At 47.3% G+C, this 23,255-nt stretch overlaps 1 protein-coding gene across 1 annotated transcript in view; it reads left to right on the forward strand.

Annotated features, from left to right (window-relative positions):
- The window catches only part of Auts2 (activator of transcription and developmental regulator AUTS2), a 361,179-nt gene that overhangs the window by 257,697 nt on the left and 80,227 nt on the right, over nucleotides 1-23,255 (forward strand). Inside the window, exon 4 of the mRNA XM_036171636.1 lies at nucleotides 11,190-11,241. Within this exon, the coding sequence (XP_036027529.1) occupies nucleotides 11,190-11,241 (52 nt within the window). The remainder of the gene's footprint in view (nucleotides 1-11,189; nucleotides 11,242-23,255) is intronic.

The following is a 23,255-nucleotide window of genomic DNA, read 5'->3' on the forward strand; positions in this document are numbered from 1 at the left end:
TGTGGTATGTGCCTGTAACCCCAGCACTCAGATAGCAGAGGATGGAGGATCTGGAGGTGAAGGATATTCTGGCTATAATAGACTGTTTGAGGCCACCTTGGGTTAAAAAAATACATTTTTTTTCAAGATTTGTGTCTGTCTCTTTCTTTCTTTCTTTCTTTCTTTCTTTCTTTCTTTCTTTCTTTCTCTTTCTTTCCTTCCTTCCTTCCTTCCTTCCTTCCTTCCTTCCTTTCCTTCCTTCCTTCCTTCCTTCCTTCTTTTCTTTTCTTTTCTTTCTTTTTTTTGAAAGTTTCTACGTTTTATTATTGGATAAACCACTCCCCCAACTTAAACACGACCAAGTCTCCAAGTTAAAATGTTGAACCGCATGTGGTCGGATTGCTTGATGACCCACAGATCAGTACAAACTCTCCGTCTTACCATTGTGTGAGTCCTTCCAGACCCAACTTTGTTCTCCTCCAGTGTCTTCTCTTGGAGTTATACCTGATTTTTGTTACCAGTTTTCAGCCAAATCCACTGAGGAAAAGGACAGTTTTGCTTTTGTTTCGTGGCCAGGAATCGCTTGATTCTGAAAGTCTCGTGAAAAGACATGGCCAGAAGCCGAGTCAGGGGTCTGGTGCACGATGGAGGAGGAAAGAAGTTTGTTTTATTTTTTCTTATGTGTGTTTATGTGTCTCTGTTTGGGTCTGTGCCTGAAAGTGCAGGTGCCTTTAGAGGCCAGAAGAGGGCGTGCCATCCCCTGGAGCTGGAGTTACAGGACTGGGAACCGCTCCCATCCTTCTCCAAGAGCAGCAGTTTCTCTTTTAACTGCTGAGCCATCTCTCTAGTCCCAGAATTTATTTTTCACTTCTAGGTTTGGCCAGGGGGCAATAAACTGAGTCTGACTACACAGGTGTATGGTAGAGCAGGGATAGTCATGCTTTGAAGAATCACACTGTCATTTCACCTTCGTGCCAAGGTCTTCCTTAAACTTCCTCTATCATATTCCTTGTATGGAATTGGGAGAACGTCCCAATTTGTATATTTCCCTTTCAACGGTGATGTAAATATCCTCAGGGTAAACGTTTTTGAGAAACATACTACTGCTACATGTATGAATGCCAGTATCTTTAGTATAGAGTCTCAATCTTGAAACCAGTAGATGAGACCATCATGTGTAGTTTATTGCTTGGCCTACCCTGTTTTCTTGCCTGGACTCCCCCAGTGAGGGGCTGGGGTGTGGCTCAGTGGTAGAGCACCTGCCTAGAATCCCCCAGTGAGGGGCTGGGGTGTGGCTCAGTGTAGAACACCTGCCTAGAATCCCCAGTGAGGGGCTGGGGTGTGGCTCAGTGGTAGAGCACCTGCCTAGAATCCCCCAGTGAGGGGCTGGGGTGTGGCTCAGTGGTAGAGCACCTGCCTAGAATCCCCCAGTGAGGGGCTGGGGTGTGGCTCAGTGTAGAACACCTGCCTAGAATCCCCAGTGAGGGGCTGGGGTGTGGCTCAGTGGTAGAGCACCTGCCTAGAATCCCCCAGTGAGGGGCTGGGGTGTGGCTCAGTGGTAGAGCCCCTGCCTAGAATCCCCCAGTGAGGGGCTGGGGTGTGACTCAGTGGTAGAGCCCCTGCCTAGAATCCCCCAGTGAGGGGCTGGGGTGTGGCTCAGTGGTGGAGCCCCTGCCTAGAATCCCCCAGTGAGAGGCTGGGGATGTGGCTTTGTGGTAGAGTGCTTACCTGACAGGTAGATGCAAGACCCTGGGTTTCATCCCTAGCAAGACATAAATGAAAAACAAATCAGATGAGGTACCTGTTGACAACTGGGTGACATGAGTACAGATGAAATTTACTTTTAGTTTTCACTGCCTATCTTCTCTGGTGTCAGCCTCTGAATGTTAATATTTTAATGTAGATTTGGTAGTTAAGTAGGATATATTTTATATCTTTTCTTATACTTTCCCCCCTTAGTAGTTTATAGTCGGCTCTGAAGTTTGAAAGTAAAATTCTTTTCCTTGACTTCCACACTTGGAAAAATATTTATTCCCCCTGCATCTCAATAGTATGCACCATAAACTAACACAGTTCCATTTATTTACTTCCCTCTTGTTACAGTCGTGATCGATGGTAGGGACAGAGGCGTACAGTAGTGGAGGGTTTTTGCTTTACAGCAATGGGAATGTGAGCCAGGGCAGCCTCCTTTCTGCCTGACAGGTAATGAAGCTCCCGTTTCAAAATTCACCCCTTCAGAAGGGATGGATGCAGTGGAGGCAGAAGGACTGGGGGCCAGCTGAAGGTGACAAGGCATGCATACGAAAGGGTGGTGTCCTGATCTGTGGTTTTAAAGGTACTGGCCTACAAAATGAAGTCCCGGGAGCCAGGAAGAATGATGGTCTCCTCAGGCCAGAGAACATGAAAGGAAGAAATTGGCAGGGAGGAAAGGTAGACCATGACAAGAGGGGTATGCACCTGCCTCCTGGCTTCTTGGCCTTTGTTCCCCACACGAAGGCTCGTGGTTGACCACCATAAGAGCAGGAGGTTCCTGGTTCAAAAAGCAGGTCCAGGGCTGGGCTGGGCCTCAAATGGTACAGTGCTTGATAACATGGGTGACATCATGGATTGGACCCTCAGTGCCACAGAGACCAGGGGGCTGGGGCAAACCCATAATTTCAGCCCTTGAGAGGTAGCAGGAGATCGGCTCAGTTTAAGGTCATTCTCCACTACATAGCAAGTTCAAGGCCAGCGAGACCCTGCCCCGCTCCACCCCAATTCAAAAAAAAAAAAGATTAAGAAAGAAAAGCCAGACAAAGTGGCATCTACCCAAGGCTAGCTGGAGAAGGAACTTAGGCATTATTACTTCCCTTCAGTGCTCTTTTCAAGCTGCTTAAGTGATTTAAAACTAAAGGCTTGAATGGATTTCTGTAAAGGCTTCCTTTTCCTTTGCTCCCAGCTTTACTCTGCTGGGGCAATGCTTCAAGCTCATGATGTTTCCAAGGCTAACTACAAATAGATTAATGGAACGTTCTCTATGCAAAACACTCAACCTCAGCATGCCAGAATTCTAAAGAAATATTTTCTAGAAATATGGCCAAGTGAAGTCTGGTAACTTAGAATATCCACTGACTGGCATCTTGCATTTCAAATCGGCAGCTCTTAACCCTTTAGATGGATGGAGAATTACTGTGTTTGTCTTATTCTGCTGTTGTTTTGACAAAGGGTCTCATTATGTAGAGCCCAGGCTGGCCTCAGATTCATAACCCTTCTGCCTCAGCTTCCCACGTTAAAAATAAAAAAATTGACTTTAGGTACCTATTGGAACTTGAGGAAGATGGCTTTTCATTTTGTTTGGACAGTTTTGACTAAAACCTTTGAATTTTTTTTTTTTTTTTTTTTTACTTTTTGACAATTTCATCCATACACACATACATACATATACATATATAATACATTTTTGTCATGTTCACCTCCATTGCCTTCATTGATCTCCCTCCCAATCCTACTGAACCCCTTCTTCCTAACAAGCCCCCCTCCTACTTTCACGTCAAGTAGATGGCATGGGTTACTTGAGACTCTAAAAATAAAATCAGGGTGTGTGGGGGAGGGGAGATTGCACATGTGCATGTTCCTGTAAGTTTAATTATGGCTGGCTGCATGAGCATAGATGCAGTTATGTACTGGAACACCCCTGGAAAGAATGACGCCTCTCCCCCTTTGGTCTTATTTCATAAACACTCCTGAAATAATTAATTTAACAGTAGAAAGACGTGTGAGTCCATGCTTGATTGTGTTTGGTTGACTGATTAGGTCTTAGGTAGCCTAGTCTGGCCCAGAACTCGTAATCTTCCGGCCTCAGCTTCAGTCCATGTTTTTTAAAAGCTCATTGATGGTTAGTAGGATCATCTCCTTCCAAGACTTGCTATCTTTAGATCTAGCTCAGAGTCTGAAAGGCATGATAAGAAGCCAGAAATACTTATTAGTATATTAAGCCACCAAAATATAAAAGGCACGAAGGCTTCCAGTCTTGGACCAGAAGTCTTCCAAAATAGGGCCTGATGTAGTGGTACATGTCTGTAATGCCAGCATTGGGAAGGAAGGAGTCAGGGACATGGCCAGCTGGAGCAGAGATCTGCCTGGGCTACATAGCGAGATATTGTCTCAGTACAACAAAATGAAATGCCCAATTAGGAAGGTTGGGAAGGGACCGAATTACAGAAGCTCTTGAGTTCAAGGTCACCCTCCAATACATAGTGAGTTTCAGGCCTGCTGGAGCTCCAGGCCACCGTCCCTGAAACTTGGTAGCTAAGCCCATTTCCCACAAACTTCATATTGCTGCCATTTCCCAGAAGGGTAAAGCTCAAAAAAAGACCTCTTATTTCCAAGATTAATTTTATTAAAGGGACAGTATATGTTGCCATGCAGCAAGCAGCACCCCCCCGCCTCCGCCAACTTCTTCTTTGAAAAGTTGTAAACATTTTTTCATTACATTCATTCATTTATTTTATGTGTCCATGTGGAGATCAGAGGACAGCCTGCAGAAATCAGTTCTCTTCTTACTCCATGCAGCTCCCGAGCATCAAATTCTACTTGTCAGGCTTGGTAGCAAGTGTCTTCACAGCCATGAGCCATCTTGCTGGCCCCTTTCGAAAGTGTCTTTTTAATTTATTTAGTTTGAAGAGTCCCATGGCACCTGTAATGGTGAAGTAACTAACTTTAAAAAGGTGAGACACGCACATCTTACTATTATATTATTGATTCATCTTATTAAGATGGGTTTCCCCCATGTGGCCCAGACCATTCTGGAATTCACTATCCTCCACTTGGGCCACCCAAGTCCTGGGATTACAAACATTCAGTGCTGTGATAGAGGGATATGGACATTATTATTATTATTATTATTATTATTTTTTGGTTTTTTGAGACAGGGTTTCTCAGTAGCTTTGGAGGCTGTCCTGGAACTCGCTTTATAGACCAGGCTGGCCTCCAACTCACAGAGATCCACCTGGGATTACAGGCGTGCGCCACCACCGCCCGGCTGGACATTATTAAAGCCCTTTCAGTGACATCTCTGTGGAACACATCTCTCTGGAGGACCCCTGTCCTTTGTCCATCTTCTCTAGCCACTTTTTCTGGGTCACAGTGGCCTTTGAGGGACCTGGATCTTCTCTCTTACTTTACATCCATTGTACATGCTGCAGTCCAGGCCCCTCTTGATGGTACTCTGGTTTTGTCTCTTCTTGGATTTTGGTCCAAGGACAGACCTCACCAAATGGCAGGATTAGAATCAAAGCTGCAAATGCATTCATTCATTCGGTCACCCCTAGTGTGGCTCACTTCCTTCACAGGGCCACTGATGTCAGGACAGGGTGTAAAGAAGGGGGTGGATCATGGGGTGGTGGTGGTGGTGGTGGTGGTGGTGGTGGTGAGGAGAGATGGCTTAGTTGTTAGGAGTACTTGCTGTTATCCAGGGGACCTGGCCTCTAGGAGACAGGAACATTGGTATCCTGCTCCTGCAGACAACAAACACAGTGGGGTGGGGAGAAGGAGAAAGGAGGGGTGTGGCTGTGTGTTCTGGTAGAAGGTGAAGGGCTCAAATGGCTGAGGGCCCCATTAATGATCACCCATCCATCCATCTATCCTCCTCCCTTAGCTGGGCTCCAGGGGACACTGTGGTGATAGGTGACACAGTTGCTACCCAAAGAATGGAGCTTTGGCATGGCTTTTCCTCTGTTTTACGTTTGTTGGACGAAAGGGGAAGCATCAGACACCACTTAGTGGGTGCGAATGTGTACACAAGTCGGATAGTTTGAGGAATTATGTTGCAGGAAAGATGTCTAAGTGGCCACTTTGTGAAACCTAACACTGTTGGTTCTGTGATGCATGCATGGGCTGCAGGTTAGATCAAGACCTTTTTGTTCTAGACTCTGATCCCCTCCCCCTCCGTGTCTAACAATGAAATTATTTTGTATTGGGCACCTACTATGTGCCCCGCTGTGTACCTAAGATCTACACCACCGGACGTCCAGTCCCCTTCCAGAACCTCTTCTTTGCATTTGCAACTAGCCTAGATGCATTTCAACCCCAGGCTGCCGGCCTAGTAGCCTTCCCTGGGCTTAGCTCAAATCTCAGGAAGCGGTAACTGCAAAGGGAGCGGAGCTCCGAGGCTCCTGCCCGCGGGGAAAGGCGCCATGGGGACCAGGGGCCCGATCCGCTACCGGAGGCGGGATGTAGTGGGAGCCACAGCTGTCAGTGTCGCACCCAGGGACTGCGCCCCCGCGGGGCCGACCGGGCGCCAGGGCGGAGAGGAGGGGCGGCGAGGGGCGGGGCACGCGGGGCGGGACGGAGGAGGGGCGGTGGCACCGGCTGGCGGCTCCGGCTGGGCGCGCCGAGAAGTCCCGCTCCGAGAGCCACGAGCGCCTGGAGTAAGGCGCGCTCGGTACAATCCGGGGAGCGAAGTCCAGAGCGCCAGAGCAAGGGCGGGAGAAAGGGGTGTCTCCGCGTCGCCACCAAGGACCCCTTTCCCTTCCACAATCCAGCCCCGGGTAGCCGGTGGCGCTGGCGGCGTGCCGCCGATGGAGTTCACTTGAGCCGGGAACAGGCGGGAGAGTCAGGCCGGAGCGGAGCTAGTCCCGCGCCCCGCAGAAGCCTCAACCACAGCTTTCCGCACCGCACGCGGGCGACACCCGCGGCCGATCGCCACTCCCGGAGCGTCTCGGTGCCACGCCGCGGCGGGGCCCAGGACCCATCAGATCAGCCCGCGGCGCTGCCGTACAGGCGGCACCCGCTGTCGGGGAGCCCGAGGCGGCCGCCGGGGAGCAGCTTTCGCCGCTGCCGCCGTACGCCCTCCTCCTCCTCCTCCCTCTCCCTCCTCCCTCCCTCCGCACATGGTCTCCTTTGTCCTGTCGCCGCCGCAGCCGCCTCGATCTTAGCTACGCGCGCCGCAGCGGCGGCTCCCCGGCCGCTGCTCTTCAGCTCTGCCAGATCCTCAGGGCGCACCAAGTTGAGCCCTTGGTCTGAGCCAGCCGGTCCCCCGCGCGCCCCGCAGGAGCCACCAGGAGAGCGCGCGGGCCGGGCCCCCTCCCCACCTCCCCGCCACCCGCCCTGGACTTGGCTGCGTTGGATGTGCGCGCGCGGCGCTGACTCCCGGCTGCCACGGAGGAGCCGGGTGCTGCTGCTGCTGCTGCCGCCGCCGCCGCTGCCACTGCCGCTGCTGCTGCGGCTCCGGTTCGGATTTGGTTCGCGTGCCTCGGCTTTGAGACTTTGGAGAGGAATTAGCAAAACACACAGACTTGCGGAGGAGCTAGCCGAGCCGGCAGGAGTTGGGCGTTTTCTCTGCTGTGGGTTTTGGTTGCTTTCTCCGGGTGGTGTGTGGTGATCCACCCGGAGGGAACCCGGCGGAGGACCCAAACCATGAACTTGGGGTTGACAAGACTGAGGAACCCCTGGCGACCAGGTAACGTTGTCTCCCCACACCACCACCCCTGGGGCGTGGGGTGGGGTGGTTCAATCGCCCGCCGCCCCGTGGTTGCGGGGGAGGAGGCAGGGGTCGAAGGGTCTTTTGTTGCGGCCGCAGCCGGGCCAGGGTGGTAACAGGGGCGGGCTGCTGGCGTCTGGCGGGCCCGGCCTCCCTCCCCCACCCCTCCCCCGCTCCCCTTTGTACTTTCCTGGCTCCCTGCACCCGCTGGGCTCGGCCGGTGAGCCACGAGCGCCTTCCCGGGAAGCCCTGGCAGATAGAGACGATTTCCACCTCCAGGAGGGGGACCTATGGTTTCCCGAGGAGATCTACTAGACCCCAAGCTGGGATGCCTGCCTCCGCTAGGGCTAGGACAGGCTCCCTGGCGCGGTGCTGCCTGCTGACGGGTCACTGTCCCTGCTCTGATCTCCCGGTCCCCGCCCTCCCGCTTGTGCGCACGCGGAGCCCAGGGAAGCGAAAGGAGAGCTGGCTGGTGCAGGAACTCACCCGCGCTTAAGTTTCCAAGAGGATTGCCTTTGCTTCTCCCGAAGTCTTTCTTCCGGCTGGTGTGGCTTTGGAGGGCCACCGTGGCGATCCGAGTTTTAAGGGGATCTGGGTGCAGCTCCAGATATCTGGGACCCACCCGAGTGCACGGGCGGTTTTTATTTCCTTATTTTTATTCGTTTTCCTCATTAGCCAATCTGCTTGACTTAACTTTTCTTTGCACGCCAGCTATAGCTTCTAGGGTGTAGAAAGTATTGATACAAAAGGCAAATAAATAGCACCCATCCATCCTCCCGTAAAATGCCCCAAAGAGCTTGTTTTCTCTGGGAATTCTAGACATGGTCCTCTAAGTGTATAAAACCCATCGAAGTCCGTCGAGACGAGGAAATGAAATGGCAACTGATATATTAAAATCTGTGCGGCTAAAGGTACAGGGTGCCGGAGAGACGAGGGAAGACACCCGGTGCGTCTGCCGCTGGACTCATCGCACCTGCCTTAGTTGTTGCTAATTTAAAAAGAAAAAGAAAAATTGGCTAGGGAAATGATCCAAGTCTTAGAGGGAAATGTACTTTTTTTTCCTCTTAAAAGTAAAAAAATAAAAATAAAAAAATGAAGACGTCTCCATGATTAAGGAGCCCAGTGATTTGTCCAAACGATTAAAAGAATATGTGTTTATGTATGTGGAGGTTGTACAAGGAGGTCAGAGGACAACTTTGAGGAATCCGTTATCTCCTGCCACCTTTATGTGGGTGCGGGGGATCTAACTGAATTCATTCGTCGGGCTTGGCAACCAACACATTTACCTGCTGAGCCACCACACCCACCCCGTACAAATGATTTTTAAAAGTGTTAAGTGAAGGGAAGTTACTTGAAGAAAGTCGAAGGATCTACGTGGAATTTTTACACACATCAAGACTTTGCCTGGGAGACTCGAGGAATTTGAATGAAGGTGGTCCACGAGGCCAGATGGGAAAAAACCAGGAATCAGAAGGACTCGTTTTCAACCAAGCCACCCACGAGGCGTGTGTACCCTTGAGGGGGTCTTTTGAGACATCTCCTTACCCCAAGGCACGAGAGAGACAATTCTGCACTTTGTGACTGCTATCGGTAAATTGAAGGGCTCAGAAAAGCCTCCATTAGATGGCATTGCTCTGAGCGTCTTGAATATCCGTCCGACGTGTCTCCTTGATAACTGTTGGTCACAGAGCATCATCAGGTCCTCAGGGTCACTTCGCTATCTACTTGAGAGTGTACTCAGCCCATTGGTGTTCACAAAGGGGACCGGGTCACAGGGGCTGCCACCTACAGCCTAACCCAGTTCTGGCTTCCATACCTAGAGGAACTGAAAACGCATCCTTAGCTTCCCCCAGCTAATGCTTTTGCCATTTTTGGAAGGGCAGTAATTTTTCTAAACCTATTTCTTTATGCCCATTAAACTCATTTTTTTCAACTGTTACTTTAACTCTGTAAAATAATTGAAGAGAGAGGATGTTGCTGGTGTGTGCATGTGTGTAGGGATTTTTCCCCCTTTCAGAAAATACTAACTCCATTTTAGTTTTGAAGCCGCGACTTGTTAATGGCCGTTCTAAGAACAATTAATGGTGTTTTAAGAATGATGGAAAGACTCCTTTGAATTGCTGAATGTTAAACCGCAGAACTCACAAGTGTAGAAATCTCATTAATGTTTGGGTAGAGTAACAAACACCTCTGGTACAGCCGAAACCTATGTGCTTTGTCAGATCCACACGTCTCTGTGCATGTCGGGCGGATCGCTGGGGCTTTGTAACTTAATATTCTTGGACTGTTTGATGCTGAATACCTTCCCCAAGACTTTCTTTGTGGCTCATTTTTATGAAATGCTACTATAACATAATATAATTTCATTTAGTATTTCCTATGATGTCAGGAAAGCTATGTGTGTATTTTATTATTCCTGCAAAAGTGTGTGGGGGGGTGGAATTTCTGTATGATTTGTCACAAGTGAACGCCATTGAATACTTATTTTGAACATTTTTGCCCTTGATCCTATTAATCCCCTGAACCCTCCCCTGTAGAAGGAAGATTAGAATTAAAATAAATGAGAACCAGACATAATAAAAATAGGTTAGGTCTTTTTATATTCCTGGCCTTGTGAACTGGAACATTTCCCTCAGTTATACACAGAAATATTTCATCTCCATCAATGTGGCATTGAAAGACCACACAGAATATCTTCTTTGTCCCCCAAAGCCAGCCCAAGTTCCCTCTCTCCTGTTCCTCATATTTCTTTCTCCCATGTTTATTGAACATTCTATGCCTTGCTTTGTCAAATTTTTGCATTTCTATATAAAACATGAAAGATAAGAGTTTTCTCATTAGGGTTACAAATCAAACACAGCATAAATGTAGGTTGACCACTAACGTTTCAAAGAGGTGTCTTCAAACCAGAACAGTGAGCTTGCTTAATTTTACCTTTTTTCTAAGTCCTGGAAATAAGCAGTAGAACTTGAACATGACCATCTCTTTCATGAAACGGATGCACTGTTTATTTCCCGGAACATTAGTATATGATTTAAATTGACTTTAGTCTTGCTGTTTAAACAGGCTCGAGACTTCCCTCATTCCAGGGTAATAATTAGCAGACATGATCTCTGGAAAACATGAAAAGGAAGTAATCCTGGTGACATAGTGGCCAGGTTTTAAGCAGAGTCAGCCCTCATCTGAAACACTGAGGTTGGCCTGGTTACTGTGAGAAACCCTGAACATCGACGTCATCAAATACATCTTTAAAAACAAATGAATACTGGTTGACACTTTAGTGAGGCAAAGCTTAGTGTCCAAAAATCCACATTTCTGATTTGTGGAAGAAAATGAAAAAAAAACACAAAATCTGGTGGCAAAAAAAAAAAAAAAAAAAGAAAGAAAGAAAGAACGTAAAAGAAAATAAAAGCCACTTCCAAAATAATGATCTGTCCAGAGAATTGGTAAATCATTTGTGAATGAACTAAATTGCCTTGTGGACCATTTTGTAGAAGTATGTTTTGCACAGATAATATGTCTAATAAGGACACATTCTGAAAAATCAGATTTTTTTTTTCTTTCCCCCAGTAAATAACTGCCATGCAGGCTTTCTCCAACAGTCAAGCAGCACCACCTTATGGAGGATTTGGGGAAATTACTGACTCTTCTGTTTTCCTAAAATATTGTCTATTGATTTAAAATTATAGCAGCCAATGATGCTGTGGGTGATGGTCTTCACTGACAGTCTTAACGCCTTCTTGTTTTTCAGGCATCAGATGCTAGCTCTGAAAAACTCTTCAACACTGTTCTTGTAAACAAAGGTAAGACCCTCCCCCTCTATTATTCTAAATGGTGGCTTTAAAATAAATATGCATTTCACTGTCATTGTCCAAGAAGAAAGAGAAAAGGAAAATCCATATGGTGTTTTTTGTCTTCCCATTTTGCGCTTTTGATGGCTTTGGAATCTGGATGTATTTGAGATGTGGGGAGAGTTCAAAGTTCACTTTGAAGAATGTACTGATTCCTTGCTTAAATTGATCGGTGGTGTTAATTTCATGTAGGCAGCTGCAAGAGAGAAGAACGTTTTTACGGTGTCTTGATTGTTGGTTACCAACTTCCCGGCGGTCAGAGTGTTGTGGATAGTATATGCGTACCTCATACGGTCATAACCAGTGGGGTATTTAGTAATCACGGCATTATAGCCATATGCCAGCTCTTCTTCTGCTCTGGGCTCTCTGTAAAGTTAATAAGTGTGCAAGAGGGCAGAATTTAAATACGCACTTCCCCATTTATTTCTTCCAAACCTCAGTCTATCGAGTAAGAGAGGCTAATGATGCCAAGCTACATTCAGGGAAGGCTCACCCTAACTAACTACCAGTAGGCTTCTCAACAGTCTTCATTTGCAGAAGTGTCATGAGCACGATGGAATTTAGAGGGATCCCCATGCATTGGCTTCAAAGAGTGTGTAATCTGAAAGGTACAATGATACCAACCCACCTTCCCCTTCCCACTCTAGAACCTGACTTAGGGGCTTGTGGGAGAATTACAGAATAAAGGCGTGCTGGCCTGTGGTAACCTCTGTTCCATTAAGGATGCTTGCGAGCTCTGGACCAGCCCTGGGGTGAAATGGGAGACTATTTCAGCAGACAGTTTATTTCATTTTTCACTTTATTTTTTTAGTTTTTGTTGTGTTTTTTTTTTCTGCTTACTAGTTAGTAAGACATTTCTGTGTACAGTTATTGTGTGCTCTGCGATTATTTTGAAATTGAACTTACCTTGTCTCTAAATAGTACATTATATTTAAAGTTGTCCCCGGGGGTCTGTGTGTTTATAAATTTGCTGGGTCTCCCAGAATTAATGTCATATTGAATATGATCTTGTATTTTCATTGCGTGATACGATTCCAGCTTTATATTCCATCATATTTTTAATGGCCTGAGAAGTTTGTATAAATTTGTTATATATAATGTTAAAAGCCCAATAAAAAGCTGAGGTGGGTGCTTGGCAGCACATCTCCCTCAAGGGTAGGAATGTGGGATTGTTTTCTGATCCTGTTATTGAGAGGAAAGAGTTAGTGGGCCTTGGAGGTGTCCTTGGTAAAAAGGAAAGGTGACAGGAGAGGAAACTGAGGCAGGGCAGGTCACTACCCAAAGCAGTTTCTAGGACTCTCTGACCTCCCCTACCCCAGGCACATAACACCTCCAGTCCCCGGGGACAGTGTGTTTCTTGTGCTAAGTTAGCGGTAGCCCTTTCTAAGCTGGCTCCGGGTTTGGCTCTAACTGCAACTTGGGAAGGAGAAAGACGCAGCCTGCTGCCCGAAGAGCCCCCTTCTCTCCCTCCTTCCTGTCTTTTCTCTCTTTTTCCCATCCCACCCCACCCTTGAGTTTCCAGTGCACCACTTCCCATATTCTTATTTTTGTTTACTTACACTGAGTGATGTGTGGCATCTATTTGGCAGTGAACAGTCGTGCCCCTGACCGGGTGCCTTTCTTCTGAGCTGCTTTTCTGAGAGGAGTGAGAGGGTGAGTTCAGTTGCCTTGAAAGGATTAAGGTTTCTTTGTGTATACTAAAATCAACACAGGCTTTTCTCCTAAGCTTTGCTTGGGAAACGTACACAAGCATTTTAGTTGATGACGGATTATTCCTTCGCCCCTTATTTCCATCAGAATGGCCTTTCTTTCCTCCCCTGGAGTTTCCCCTTAATGCCTTATGCTAATTCCTGTTGGTAGCAAGAATGACAAGCGCCTGAACTGGTGTGCCAAGTACAGGTGTTGCCAAAGTAGACTGACTACCTGGTACCCACAGCCCTTCCTCCCTGGAGAGAGAGAGAGATTGAGGGATGCCAGGCATCACAAACAGCATCAGCGTAGTTTTCAAACTGCTAAATATCAGGAAAACAACTACCAAAAAAAAAAATATCATTGTGTGGCATTGATGTCAGTAACTCCAGGGAGACAGGTGCAGTGAGCCTCACTAGGTGCATGTGGCTTGGTGTCTGTCTGTCTTTACTCCTCCTAGTAGCAGTAGTGCTGACCAGAGACATGATTGGCAGCTCCTTCATCTGTCATCTTCTCTTACATCAGGTTCAAGTAAGCCGGCTTGCTGGCCTAAAAGTCAGTCAGGTGTCTGTGTACACACACACACACACACATACACACACACACACACACACACACACACACACACCCTGTTTTAAAGCTTTGCAAGAAAGGACAGGTTTACACCAGGTAACAGACACAGCTGGGAAATTCTTAAGGGCCTTCTCTTATGGAACAATTTTAGCAAGGGTGTTCGGGAGTCTCACATTGGCACCCTTCAGAGCCAGATGTTCAAAGCCACATATCACCCCTCTCCTTCACAGGAGCCTGGCAGTCTTCTGGTCTCAGAGTAGCAGGCTTAGCTGGGAAGGTTATGCCTCCAAGCCTGGTGGTCTAGTGGGTGTGCAGATTTAGTCCATAAAATTTCACTGTTGGAGGGCAGTGGTAAGCTCACAAGCTGATTGGGCCAGGGACTGGGGAGTTGGCAGCTTTGGTGTTGGCCTGCTCAGCTTGGAGACATAGCCCCAGGCTATAACAGCAAGGGGCCATGGCTCAAGTCCATCCCTCTGCCTATGAGCTTGAACAAGCCATTTAGCATCTGCAGGTCAGAATTTTCAATCCTCCATAAATCTAGTTCTGGGCCAGCATCTCCAGTTGGGATAAAGCAGTTAATTGGCAAGGGGCATGGGTTGGAACAGACAGGGGTATGATGAATATGTTTTCTCTGTAACTTACCAATTGATTTTTATTTAAATGTTCCTGTGTTGTAGACGCAATCCAATTCAGTGGAGTAGGACCCACATAGGTGTTGCAAAATGTTGCTTCTTTCGATGCCTATTATTTCCAGTTTTACAACAAGTTATTCAGGTGGCGTGCTTGCTTATACACACAGCATATCCAGTGAGAAGGGAACATTTCAAGAAGAGGCATGGAGTCTGAGCCTGCAAATTGGAAGGATTATTGCTGTAGACTGGAAAAAAAAAGCCCAACTTTAATCAAGGTCATGGTTGCCTTATCTAATCTGGATGTGTTTAAATGTTTACAGGATATTCATGTGAATTTTATGAATCCTTCTGTCTTTGTGATTCAACCATCTGCCAAAGGAAAAATTAGTTTTCCCATTGAGACAGAGGCAGAGAGAGGCTGACTTACTTATTGCTCTTGTGTTGGGAGCTGAACAACTATGAGAACTGTAGGCTCTGTAACTCCCCAACCTCTAGAGCATGTTGTGCTTAAGGGAGCTTCCGGGAGCAGGGTAAAGTTCTTGCCTTGGAAGCATGAGGACCTGAATTTGCATCTCCAGAACTTTCTTTAAAAGCCAGATATGGTGGCCAACTCCTACAGACCTAGCAGTGGGGAGGCAGAGGCAGGAAGATCTTTGGGACTCACTGGCTAGCCAGCTTAGCCTACTTGGTAGCTTTCAGGAAGAGAGATCCTGTCTCAAAAAAAAAAAAAAAAAAAAAAAAAAAAAATCAAAAGAGAGGGTCTGTGAGGTGACTCGGTGGATAAAGGTGCTTTTCACATAGGTGTAGCAACCTGAATTCAATGCCTTGAATTCATGGAAAGCTGGGAGTAGAGAACCAGTTCCATAATGTAGTCCAAGTCCATGAAGTGGTCCTCTGACCTTTGCACATTTGCCATGGCAACCCACGTATGCTCAAAAGTGCCCATACAAACACAACCAACAATAATAATGAGGGATAGAGATTGAGGAAGACACCTGATAACAACTTTTAAGTTTCCACACACATGAAACATGTATACACAATACACTAGATATTCTCTCTCTCTCTCTCTCTCTCTCTCTCTCTCTCTCTCTCTCTCTCTCACACACACACACACACACACACAAAGGAATTTGCTAGATGATTCAGCATGGCCAATATTTATCCCCCCCCCCTTTGTTTGTTTTTGGAGACAGGGTTTCTCTGTGTAGCCCTGGCTGTTCTGGAACTCACTCTGTAGACCAGGCTGGCCTCCCCTTCCTTTTTTAAAGATTACCATTTATTTTTAACTATTTGCCTGTGTACGGGTTTATGCACATGGGTGCAGTGCCCAAAGAGGCCAGAAGAGGGCCTTGAATCACCTGTAGCTGGAATTACAGGTGATTGTGATCTGCCTGAGGTGGGTTCTGGGAGTCACATCAGGCCCTCTGAGGAGCAGGATGTACTCTTAACCGTTGAGCCATCTCTCCGATCCCTGTTCTCCTTTCTCACTTCCCATAGCTCCTCCTTGGCAGTTTGGCCCACCCGGATGCGTAGGCAAGTGCACACACATTCATCCTGCCAAGATAATGAATCTCTTCTAAAGCTGTAGAGCAGAGCTCTCTGAGGAGAGAAGGACGCCCTCTGGAGGCCAGGAAGGAGAGCTGACGATTCCTGTCTGCTTCCTCCCAGCCTGGTTGTAGGTACTGTCTCAGCTAGGAGAGGAGGGCTGCTGCCTCAGTTAGCCACACAGTCCCTTTCCCAGGATTCCTCCTGAAGCCAAGGCAGGTTGTAGGGGGAAGATGGAGGCGGTGTGTTTGACCTGGTGATCTTCCTCACTCCGCTTTCCACCTCTGTCCCTGCTTCATTAACCTCTCCTTGGCTGACATGAATAAATGTCTGTACACTCGAGAGGGCACCAACAACTGACCAGAGTGTAATGAATGATTTTACCAAGGTCCTGCTTGGCAAACTGGTTAGTGTATTGGCCTTACTTACAGAGCGCAGCTGAGGGGTTATTTACAGGAGTGTCTGTGACTCCCAAAGCAGCGACACCAAAACAAAAATCTCACCCCATCATGGATGACAACTTTGTGGAAGCTGCATCATAGAGTCCCCCACTTTGGTTAACTTTCTACTTCCTGTATATTCTAGACTCCCCCATGATCCTTTGCAGCTGAGGGGAGGGAGTGATGGCTAAGTTCCTGGATGAGGTTCCTTTGACCCTCCTCTCCTCCCACTAAGGCTATTAACAACTCTTTTACAATTACCATAAGACCTAGCTACCACTCTGTATTGTTCTGTGCACTAAGTTGCCATGACTACCAGGCAAGATAATCTCTACTCCAAACTGGATGTGGGATGATCCTGTGATGCCCGGAGGTGTTTTGTTTTGTATTATTTTTAAAGCCATAATACAACAGTCCCACAGTGTAGACTTAGACCCTGCTAGAGAATATCCCCTGAGCTAGTTTAAAGAGAAGCTGTGACTCTCTCAGGGTATCTGTGAGGGTGGTGGTGCGGAATCATCCAGGGGGGCTAAAGATGTCTAAATCCTGTGTTGGGCATCTTCAGGCAAGTGAAGGAGCAGTGAGCTATCACCTACTAGCTAGGCAGACTCCTGCTTCACGCCAACGATGGGGAAATTCTCATGGACATTGTGTCACTGTGAGAAGTACCGGGTAGAACCCTTGGCCACCTTGAGCTCCTGGTGACCTCTTCAAGTCCTCATCATACCAATTAGAGGGACATGCTTAGGCTTTCCTTGGGTGGTTGGAAACAGGATTTCCAGTGGGACACAGTGAAGGTTGGTTGCTGTAGTGGTTTGAACGAGAAGTACCCCCATTTTAAAACTTGGTCCACAGGTGGTTGCAATGTTTGGGGAGGTACAGGGGTGTGGCCTTGTTTCCGGAAATAACTCTCTGGGGGCCTTTGAGATTAAAAGCCTAGTGCTACTTCTGGTTCAGGCTGTCTTATTTCAAACTGGTGGTAAAGGATGTGGCCTGCTCCAGCCACCATGCCACATGCCTCTCCACCAAGATGGCGCTCATCCTTCGAGAACTGTAATCCCAAATAAACTCATCTTTAGATTGTCTTGATTTTTTTTTATCATAGCAACAGAAAAGTGACTAATACAGGTCTGTCAAGTGATTTAGGGGCCTGCTTTTAATCGACATCATACAGAGACAGCCTGGCTATTATATTGTCTGAGAGCGGAGGAGATGGGATGAGAAACCTGTTACCCAAACCCATGACTGGGGCTGGGGATGTGGCTTGGTGGGTGCAATGCTTATGTAGCGTGAGGGAAGCCCTGGTTTCCACGCATGTCTCTGCATGGACCAGATGTGGTGGCTGCTATCTAGACTCTCAGCACTCTAGAGGTGCTAGAGGCAGGAGGATCAGAAATCCAAGCTCACCCTCTGCAGTATAATGAGTTGTCATGTAACGACACCAAAACCAACCAGAGGTCCTGTCTTGAAACCAGAAAAACTAAGGTATCGCAAGCAACTTCGTGTATAGGACCTTGTTAATAGCAACAGTGTTAACTGGATTTGTTAGCTGGGAAGGGAAAGGGCTCCATTGTTTGAATACCGAAAAGGCAACATTGTCTCTTGAGGAAAGTCGTTACCCACCTGAAAACAGTACAGCTGACTGGGGGTGGCTGAAGGAGGCAAATGTGGCTTAGACCCCTTTCTCAGGAACGCAGGAGCCCGTGTTACAGCCCCTTGTGATGTCTTGGGTTTAGAGTAAAGACGACTGCCATGTCAAGCCCAAACCGTAGTCTCTGCAAATTAGTTCTGTTTTTATCGACTCTGAAATCCCAGATAAGGAGAAGGTAGAATATTGTGCATTTTTAATTTTTTTTTTCTCCCTCGGGGAGTGTGTGTGTGTGTGTGTGTGTGTGTGTGTGTGTGTGTGTCTGTGTCTGTGTGTGTGTGTGTGGGCGCTCTTAGCTCAGAACTGGCTTTCTTGGGTTTTGAGAGATAGAAATGTCTTACATGTGGAGAATTAAATAGTGTTGAAGGGTAATTGGTGCTTGATGTGAGACAAAGGAGTCAGAAGTAGTTAGTTCTTCTCCCAACCCATCCCACAAATAGCACGCAATCAGGCCCCTTTTGTCATGGAAATTGGCCTTCCTGTGGAAGTCTGTCTCTCCCATACAGAAGCCGGTTGTATAGAATTATTCCTGGAGAATTCTGGGAAACAGATGCCTTGTCCTGTGGTTGTAAAATTGCCAGCAGGAGACCAGAAATACTCCACGTGGGGAGAAAGTGCTTCCCTCTGGATACACAAGTGTGTGTGTGTGTGTGTGTGTGTGTGTGTGTGTGTACTGTGTGCACGTGTGGAAGCCAGATGTCCTCCTGGCTGGGTGTCTTCCTTGACCATCCTCCAGCCGTATTGTGTGAGATTGGCTTTCTCACTGACCCTGGAGCTCACAGGGTAGGCTAGCGGGCTGGGGCTCCCATCCTGTCTTCTTCCTAGTTCTGGGGTTACAGGTGTGCACCAGGCTGCCATGAATAGCTTTTATATGGATGCTGGGGATCAAACTCTCTTTAACTTCCAGCCACCTCCCCTGCCCCCTTACTCAATCAGTACATGTATCCAGTCGCTGCCACCTGGCTTTCTGAGGGACCTGTGGGTGGACAGGAAAGAGTTGCATCCCACCACAAGCCTTTACTTGTAAGTTATTGAGGGCATCTCAGAGTATCTTAGTGGTTATCTGGAGGTCCAGTTTTGGCCACCCTGCCACTTTCTAGAAGAAAGGAGGAAGTCCAGCTTCTCAGATCCCGAGCGTCCCTGTGACCACTCAGGAACCCATGACTATGCGTGTGTGTGTGTGTGTGTGTGTGTGTGTGTGTGTGTGTGTGTGTATGAACACAAAACACATGAGGAGTGTAGAGGCCAGAAGTTAATGTCCAGGATTTTTGCTCTCCACCTTATGTTTTGAGACAAGGTCTGTCGCTGAGCCTGGCTGCACTGACTGGCCAGTAAGTGCCAGGGATCCACTAGCCTCTGTCTCCCCAGTGCTAACTACAGAGAGCCTCACCACACCCTCCACTTTTATGTAGATGCTGGGGATCTGAACCCTGGACTGCCTTTGCTTGTGTGGCCAACATGTTACCCTGTGAGCTATCTCTCCAGCCCCGAACAAATTCTTTCCACAAATGTTTAGACACTCTGATTTCTTTCTGAGCCCACAAGAAAGTCCTTCACTTCCTTTATTGGGAGATTCCTGCGTCCTTTGTCGGAAATCGTTTTTCTTACATCCTGCAGTTTTGCCAGAAAAGCAAGAATGCTCCTCGGCCCTCATCAGCCCATTCCCGGGTATGGGTATGCCGTGTTTCCTTTAGACACTGGTGTAGTGTCTGGTTGTCTGGGAGAGGAGTGTAATCACAGTAGGCCATTGTGATCATCATTATTGCTATGAAAACATCAAGTCTGTGTTACAGACCTGCAGTGAAAGGTGTTGACCACCCAAGCCTCCTTCCTCTTTAGTAAGGCTTTCTAACCCGTCTTCAAGCCTCAGGTGTGGTTTCCTTCTTGCAGGAAGCCTGTGGGCTATCCCATGCTTCTGGGTTATTTCTAGTTTCTGTCAACTACAGGGGCAAAAAACAACAAAAACAAAAACAAAACCCCCACAACAACAACAACAACAACCCATGCCGTTTTCTCCCAAAAATGTATGTTTATTTAACTAGGTTTCTTTTCTGCTTCACAATCTGGATTCCATTCAGTCAGTTACCACTCCAATTAACTAACAATTATTTAACATTAACAGTAATTACAGACGCCAGTTAAGCGCCTACAGATGTCAACTGTTAGCCTTGTACCTAATCACTCAATGAAACGGAGAAAGTTCAACAAACATCAATTAGCCCAGCAATTAGTATGAGTTAGCAAAGAACGCGTTATCATGTGTGTGCTGATTCCATTTATTTTATTTTGGCAGTAAAACACATGCGCACATGCCCACGCCTACATGCACACACACACACACACACACACACACACACACACACACACACACACATGCACTATTGTTTTACGTCTTACATAAGAAGTCTTGCCTTGCCTGGGCTTAAGTCAAAGCATTCTACCCTGGAATTCATTTAGCAAACAAAATTGGTCGTGACGACTTTAAAAACCCAGTGCAGCTCCGGCTTAGGAAGCAGCTTTGGTGAACTAGGAATCCAGTAAATATACGGTGAAAGAAAATGCTCGAAGACGTCAGTGGAGAAAATGATTGATTCACACTTGAGTAGGCTGCTCTGTGCATCACAGGTTTCTCCCAATTTATTCCTGAACCCGCAATGGGGAGGGCACAACGGTGATCTTATTAATTTCATGGTGCCTGAACTTTTACTCCGCTGTCTTTTATGTAGCCCGGAGCGAACATCAAACTATTTTTACCTACTTGTCCCAGTCTATGCTTTAGAAAGTAGGAACAGTTCTTGTTGGAAGAAAATCCAATTCTCAAATCCACCAGGGAGAACCTGGGCCTGAAATCTCCCTCTTTTCAATTTGTATGTACCTGCATGTCGTGGATGCGCATGTTGTGTGGAGGGTGGGGTGGGGTGTGAGTACCATATCTTGAGAGTGTCATATCATATGTTTGACAGTAAGAGGACAAGGCCAGCTATCAGTCTTGACCTCTCACTTGATTGGAGACAGGGTCTTTTGTTGGTCTCTTCGGACATCAGGCTAGTTGCTCGTGAGCTTTCAGGGATTCTTCTGTCTCTGTCTCCCATCTCACCATAGGAGCCCTGGGGTTATAGACACACACTGTCAGAGTTGGCTTTCTATGGGTACTGGGGGTCCAGAATCAGGTCCTCATACTTGTTGGACAAGCATTTTACCCACCTAGCCTTATCCCCAGCCCCACCTTGTTGTTGGTTTTTTTGTTGTTTGTTTTTGCTTTTTGAGTCTTGGGTCTCTCACTAGTACCATGGGCTAATTTATTGCAGATTAGGCTAGTCTGACTGGCGAGTCAGCCCCAGGGATCCAGCAGTCTCCAGCTCCCCAGTACTATGATCACAAGCCTATACCACTATGCCTAGCCTTAATTTTTTTAAGGGTTCAGGAGATCAAACTCAGTTCTTGATACTTCGAGACAGCCCAGCTTGCCCTTTTTCTGTGACTCCTCCCAAGTCCCCTCTATCTCCTCCATCTACACTGAGATGACTCCCAAGGGTTGGCCCAGTTTTTTTTGCTGGATTTGCCAGGAGCTGGCATTCCAAGGCCCCACCCCTGATGTAGTGTCTGGAGATCCTAAGAGACTGTGTGTGTCTGTCTCTCCTCCTGGAGATGATTTTCCACAAACTCCCAAAGCCTGCAGATCGGAATGGAAGAAGCTAGTCCCCTGTGGAATGCTCTCCTGGGTCTCTGTGGGTCTAATGTAGCAAAACTTTCCATGTGGGCAAACCTCCCAGTGCCACCCGCATCTTGTTCTGAACTGCCCTTGGCTCCCTAGTCTTTGTGATCTCCGTAGAAAGAATCCAGAGGAGACTCCCAGCATCATAGTAAAGAAGATACATGGAAGACAGGCCCTTAAGGGTGAGAGTAGCTTGTAACCAGCAAGACCCTGGTCTAGATATGCACCTCAGGCAGATTTCCTACTATTTCTAAAGTCTCTGGATAGATAGTTTTCCTGAGGGATGTATTCCTGGACAGGTGATTAACAGTCCTGTGTGGACCATCTCTTCTTAGAGTAGCAGGCAATGGGACACTCTTGTTATGTAACATTAAGAGCTGTCGAGCTAGAAATCTTAAATGTTCAGGCCTTCTGAAACCAGGTTTAGATACTCAACAATTAATGGCCTTCCAGGCAGTTCAGGATGCCATTTCTCCCAGGGCCAGACATATGTCTCAGATCCCATTGGTCTAATCAGTAAGCAGAGGACTGTATGTAGTTCCAGTCCTGGGTTTTACAAGCTGGTGGTTATCAGAGAGCAAGCAGTCCAGCCGTCTTGTCCTCTAATGCTGCTGATATCAATGTAGCAATCTATATTACTTACTTACTTGTTGCTACCACAGAAGGTCTTGTCTTAGTTAGGGTTATCATTGCTGTGATGAAATACCATGAACAACAACAACAACTTGGAGGTGCAAAGAGTTTATTTCCCTTACACTTCCATGTGACTGTCCATCACTGGGGGAAGTCAGGGCAGGAACTCAAACAGAGCAGGAACCTGAAGGCAGGCACTGATGCAGAGGCCATGGAGGGGAGCTGCTTACTGGCTTGCTCCTTAATCAGGGCTTGCTCAGACTGCTTTCTTACGGAACCCAGGACCACCAGTTCATGGATGGCACCACCTAAATGGGCTAGCTCCTTCCCCATCAATCACTAATGCAGAAAGTTCCTTACAACCAGATCGTATGGAGGCATTTTCCCAATAGAGCTTCCCTCCTTTCAAATGACTCTAGCTTGTGTGTCAAGTTGACATAAAACTAGCCAAGGCAGACCTGATAAAAGCAGCAGTAAGGAAGGATTTATTTTGGCTCACCGTAGAGTACAGTCTACATGCTGGTTCTAGAAAGCATGGGACGGGGGCATAAGGCGGCTGGCTACACTGCACTTGTAGTCAGGAAGCGGAGAGAGATGAACGCTGGTGCTCAGCTCACTTTCTCCCTTTAACAGACGCTGCATTTATTCATTTACTTATATTTTGTGTGCTTGTGTGTACACGTGTGGGTTTATGAGAGCCCCAGCCTGCGTGTCGAGGTCAGCAGACAACTTGCAGGAGTTGATTCTCTCCTCCCACCATGGAGGTTGCAGGGATCGAACTCAGGTTGTCAGGGTTAGCAGCAAGCACCTTTACCCATCTTGTCAGCCCTCTTTCTTTGTATTCCATCTTGAACCCCTCAGTACCTAATCTGGGAACTCCATCACAGCCATGTACAGAAGATTGTTTTCCAGGTGATTCTAGATCTTGCAAAATGGGCAACCAGTATTAACCCTCACACTACAGAACACCCGTATAGACTGATCCCGGGAATGGAAAATAGAGGTGTCCTTGTTATTGGTAAGGCTTATGGCAGAAAGCCTACATGACGGACAGGCAACAATGTCTAGTTGAACCCATAGGAAACAGC

Source organism: Onychomys torridus, chromosome 22 (assembly GCF_903995425.1).
Source record: "Onychomys torridus chromosome 22, mOncTor1.1, whole genome shotgun sequence".
NCBI lineage: Eukaryota > Metazoa > Chordata > Mammalia > Rodentia > Cricetidae > Onychomys > Onychomys torridus.